The sequence below is a fragment of the Diceros bicornis genome, chromosome 3 (assembly GCF_020826845.1).
Source record: "Diceros bicornis minor isolate mBicDic1 chromosome 3, mDicBic1.mat.cur, whole genome shotgun sequence".
Taxonomy (NCBI): Eukaryota; Metazoa; Chordata; class Mammalia; order Perissodactyla; family Rhinocerotidae; genus Diceros; species Diceros bicornis.
This window is the reverse complement of record NC_080742.1, coordinates 31,223,421-31,228,589: the sequence shown is the minus strand read 5'-3', so window position 1 is coordinate 31,228,589 and position 5,169 is coordinate 31,223,421. Positions and strand designations below refer to the sequence as shown.

The 5,169-nt window shown below is 40.2% G+C and overlaps 1 protein-coding gene across 1 annotated transcript; it reads right to left on the bottom strand.

The window, feature by feature from the left end:
* Positions 1-546: 546 nt before the first annotated feature.
* Positions 547-5,161, bottom strand: GNG11 (G protein subunit gamma 11). The gene is made up of 2 exons (XM_058568665.1): positions 4,672-5,161; positions 547-978 (listed from the first exon to the last, which is right to left on the bottom strand). Exons 1-2 carry the CDS (start codon positions 4,765-4,767, stop codon positions 853-855), a joined length of 222 nt encoding a protein of 73 aa, XP_058424648.1. The 5' UTR covers positions 4,768-5,161; the 3' UTR covers positions 547-852.
* Between the last annotated feature and the right edge of the window lie 8 nt (positions 5,162-5,169).

The window sequence follows — 5,169 nt, the reverse complement described above, 5'->3', positions numbered from 1 at the left end:
GAGGAGAAGGAAAAGAGGCGTGCTCGGCCCAAGCCGTGCAGAGCCAAGCGTCTGTGCCAATGCCACAGAACTGGAGGGTAGCCATGCCCCAGACCTGGAAAGCCTGTGGGAGATGCAGCAACCTGAGGGCGAACGTTCCAGAGCTGGCCCCAGAGGTGCTCCTCTTGACCCCAACCCTCTCCCTATCCTAAGGCCACTATTGCAACAGTTTGAACAAGATCTGTATGATGATAAACCAGGAAGTGCTCATGTAGGCTTGGCTTGGCCTGGTTCCTGACTCAGATAATCTGACTCCTGTCAACATTAGGAATTCTACTCACTCAATTCCCTAATAGTTAACGTTAGATCAAAAACATTCCAGAAGTCAGAACTCAGCATTGTAAACCTCCTGAGAATTGAGGCAGAGAGAGCTGGATTGGAGACCTGATCTAGCAAACCACCTAATCCTTTGATACATGTCCCAAATGCTGGAAAGGTTATGGGGAGAAATATAAAAGTTAATGCAAAAAAAATAAATAAAATGCATTCTTAAATCATCAACACTCATTTTCCAGAGATAAAACTTTATTTGAGGCATCAAGCAATATACCGAACGAGGTGAATCATGCAGAAGTAATGTCCTTATTTCCATAACTGTACATTTGATACTCTGCCCTCTTAAAACGGGTGTGTAGTGAGTGAAGATGAGAAGCACATAGCTTTTATACAGAGCCATATCTACATAAGTGCTGAAGAAAGTCTCCTTTGAATTTTGTTGTTTATTTTTTTCTTTAAAAGGCATGTCAGTTTTATTCTGGAAAACTAAAACAAACTAGTTCTTCCACTGAGGACGAAGTTTCTCCCCAGAGTTATTTATGAAATAATACAGCTGCCTTTTTCTTTAAAGGGATTCTTGTCTTCTGGAATTCCTTTCACCAGAGGATCCTCTCCAGAACGTTCTTCAATGTAATTCTTTATTTCTTCAGAACATTTAGACACCTTAAGAAAAGAAAATGAGTTAGGTCAGGATTGTTCAAACTTTGTCACCACCCTTTAGTGAAATTAATATAATTGGGTATAACCAGCATTTTTAAAAATGAAATAGAATATAATAGAATAAAAATATTAAAGAGCAGCACAGAACATATGGAATATATATGAATGATACAATCTATGTAAAATATATTTCTTACTATGGTCAGAGTCAAAAAGTTTGAAAGTCACTGTATCAAATCAATCATCTCTGGCAATTTCTATCCATTGTGCCTCATATGACTTCCTTCCTTTGCTAAAATTCAATTATGACGTGTCCACAATATTTTAGGAACTAAAACATGCCCTGCTTCCAATCTTCCATGCTAATGAACAGGGCAGTAGTAAATTCCCAAATGTTTTGGAGTGTGTCCTGCCAAAATTCTCATTTATTATGGGTGTGTGCCATGTTCTGCAATTTCACAAAATGATAGAAGCATTGGAGAAAGTCTGACTCTGGAAAGGTTGAAGTTGCTCAATGTCTCATTCTGTGTCTCTGCTCAGAATTCTTTCCCATTGCTTGAGGGCAATGATCTTAATAGAACACTTATCTGAGGCTGATTATGCTTATCTAAGACTCTTGAGTTTATGTAATCATTTTAAACTCTATTTGCAATGGAGAAAAGACTGAATAGTTTCTTCAAAAAGTCTAACTTTAAGAGACAGGTTGCAAGAGTGAGAAAAAAAGGAATACAAAGGAGAGGAAAAAAAAAAAAAGGATTAGTGCCTTAATAAAGGCCTGCATTACCAATACGAAATTAGAAGTAAAAATAGAAACTCCAGCAAATTCCCATGGAGACCTCTTAAAATTAGGCAAATGTTCCCATTGAATTTGTAATCTAGATTAGTAATCTTTAGACTGTTTTAATGATGATCACTAAAACATGTTTGCATATGTATCCCAAATGTATAAAATTATTTACTTATAAATAAGTGCTAATACTACTCTGTTAATACATCTTGCATAATTATAAAACATAACCTGGAAATTATAAAAAGATGAGATTTAAAACTAACCAAAAATAGAAATTTTAATATTTTACTCCCACACCCCAAAGACTCTTTGCACACCAGTGTGAAGGCCATCGATTTATATTTAAAACTAGGTGCTGTATGTATATGACTTAAAATGTGGCAAAAGGAAATCTTTTCAAGTATCATTCTCCCAGGTAGCATCTGCTCTCCGTTGCTGCTGGCATTCATAGTGTGCGCATTATAAGTGAATTCTCAGAAGTGATGACGCAAGTATTCACAACCTGGGGTGTGTGGCCCCAGAGAAATTTGTGGATAAGATTCAAGTGTCCCCAAATTGTATCTGTTCTTAAAGAGACTTCTTCATTAGGTTTCCAAAGAGATCTGTAACCTCTAAAAGTGAATAATTACTCCTTTGATGCATTTCCTTCCACGATCAAGTGGATATGTTTGAACAATTAGCTGGAGCCAGAAGTCAGCCTGTGAATTTTGTGTCCTTGGCCTGAGCAGAGCACACAGCTCAGACATGAACAATTTATTGACAGAATAATGGACTGGGTGTCAGAAGAGATGTGTTTTCGTAACTACGCTATCATTATCTCTGGGGTCTTAAATGAGGAGCTAGTGAGCCTCCTTGGGATTCTAGTTTTTCATCCTTAAAAGTGAGAGGGTTGAATGATCTCTAAGAGCCATATTTGTCTAGCACTAATACTCTATAATTAAAAGTGCATAATAAGATATGTTTGAATATTATTATTATGACATTGATGCCTCTCCCTTTATCCCCTAAGGCCCTTTCTTAAGTTTTCACTCCCTCTGGCAAACACTTGAAGCTTCTGGATTTGGAAAATTGATCCAGCAGGGTGTGTCCTAAGGGGCTGAGCTGGCATCGGAGAGCTGGCAAGGAGAAACTGCTAATGAATGATATCTTTAATTTCCACACACTCAGCTGCATCTAGGCCCATGCAAAATTCCTAATTTGAAGCTTTAAATAACTAGAAGACACTTGTCTCATTTCTCCCCTATAAATTTTGCATAATGATACCAGATATCAAGATATTCCAACTTTGGGGCCAGGCCAGGTGGCCTAGTGCTTAAGTCTGGCACGCTCCATTCCATGGCCCGGGTTCGGTTCCTGGCGCGGACCTACACCATTCGTCTATCAGTGGCCGTGCTGCGACGGCAGCTCGTATACAAAATAGAGGAAGACTGGCAACAGATGTTAGCTCAGGGTGAATCTTCCTCAGCAAAAAAAACAAAAACAAAAGATATTCCAACTTTGCACAGACAATGCTTTATTTCAGTATACACAACTCTGTTTAATATGTAACCTCTAAGGTTCATTGTGTGAAAAATCTAAGTGGCCAACACACGCCGTACTGTGGGCTTTGCCATCCATAGAATGGGTCCCTTAAAATTTCAAGAAACAAGTCTATTAATTAGATCCTGTAACTTTGTTTTTTCCTTTAAACACAGCTGTTTTTAAAGCTATAAAAACTCTTAACGTGGATAAAAAGGACTTTGCAATCCAAAATCTAGGAAGAGTAGGGATTTGGAAGTGAAAGATTAAATTCGAGCAAAGAAATGTATAAAGAGTAAAACTCGAAAAAGCTTGCATGTTCCAAACATCACTCACAATGTGCATTTGCAGTCACAAGACTCTTGTCATGAACAGATTTACCTTAACTAAAGCAGGAAGGCAAGTGAGCATATTTACCATATCTGCTTCATTTCCATTGTTTTTCTTAATTTTTTTTCTAGTATTAAACCGGAGAGAAATAAAATTGTTTAAATTTTTCTTGCTATGGAGAAAGGACTAGATCGTTTCCCTTAAAAAATATCTGTCCAGAAGCTTATTTTACGACTATAGGATGCCTAATTGAGGAAAAAAGGAAGAAACGAAGGCCCCTATTCCTAGTAAGAAATTGAAGTAAAAATTACAAAATCTCCAACAAATTTCATTGGTGACTTCTGAACCCTGGGGCATATGTTCTCAATATGTAATCCATTTCAGTGGTCTCTAAAATTATTCACCATAATCCCTAAAAAGAATTTTCATATGTACCTCAGTATATGTATAATCATTTATTTGTAAACAAATCCAGATACTACTGTATTAGTTCATTGCGCATACTTAAAAAACATAAAGTGGAAATTATAAAGGGATGAGATTTACAAATAAATTAAAATAGAAATCGTAATGTTTTGCTCCAAAGGGCTGTTCATTGCACACCTCTGGAGAGCCTTCGTGAAATTCAAAACTAGGTAATTCAAGACTTTAAATTGTGATTTAAAAAAACAAACAAACAAAAACCCTTTCAAATAGCATTCTTTCCCATAATGAAAAAGATCAAGGAACTAAATAGCCATCTGCCTTCTTCCTACAGCTTGAGTTTTTAAAGCTGACTCTCTAAGAGCAGGAAGAATTTCTTGTCTATTCCCCCCATTCTAGGCTCCTCAGACGTTTGGACATTTGGGTTCAAATTACTCATAGGATCCTTGCTCTCTCCTTTACCTCCTATGATTTCCCTACATCAACTGGCAGTTCCCAGGCACCACCCAAGTCCTACTTCAAGAGAAGCTGCAAAAGCAAAACCCCAAAACTCTATTTGTTTTACTGTAACAAACCAGGAAAAGCTGACGGTGGTTCATTTCAGAGAAGGAAATATTCTGGGACAGCCCAATTACCTGTTGTCTCTGCAACTTCACTTCTTTGCGAAGTTGCTCAACTTCCATCTTCAGCTTTTCCTTTTCTGGCAAATCTTCGATGTGAAGGGCCGGCATTTTCGCCCCAGAACTGGGCCCAGGGAGAGCCCTGGAAGTGGAGCGGCGGGAAGTGCTGCAAACCGCGGCGCGTCCCGAAATAACTGCGGCGCCCGCGCACCCCGCCCGCCGGCGCAGGACGTGACCGCCTCCCGCGCGGTGGTCCCCCAGCGCCCCGAGGGCTCAGCTGCCTGCGGGACGTCCCCTCACACCAGCCCTGCCCAGCGACCCAGGATCGTAAAACCCCTGGTCTTGTTCTCACGTCCCCACATCCAGGGAGCTTGCCCCAGTGAGCCCGAGAAGGGCTTACTGTGAGAGGCGGCCCAGGACGATCTCCCAGCGGGGATGCTGGCCCCGGGCCTGCCTCCCGATCGTGCCACGCCCGCGGGGGACCGGCCTGGGCTGGGGCCCAGGGGTTGGGGT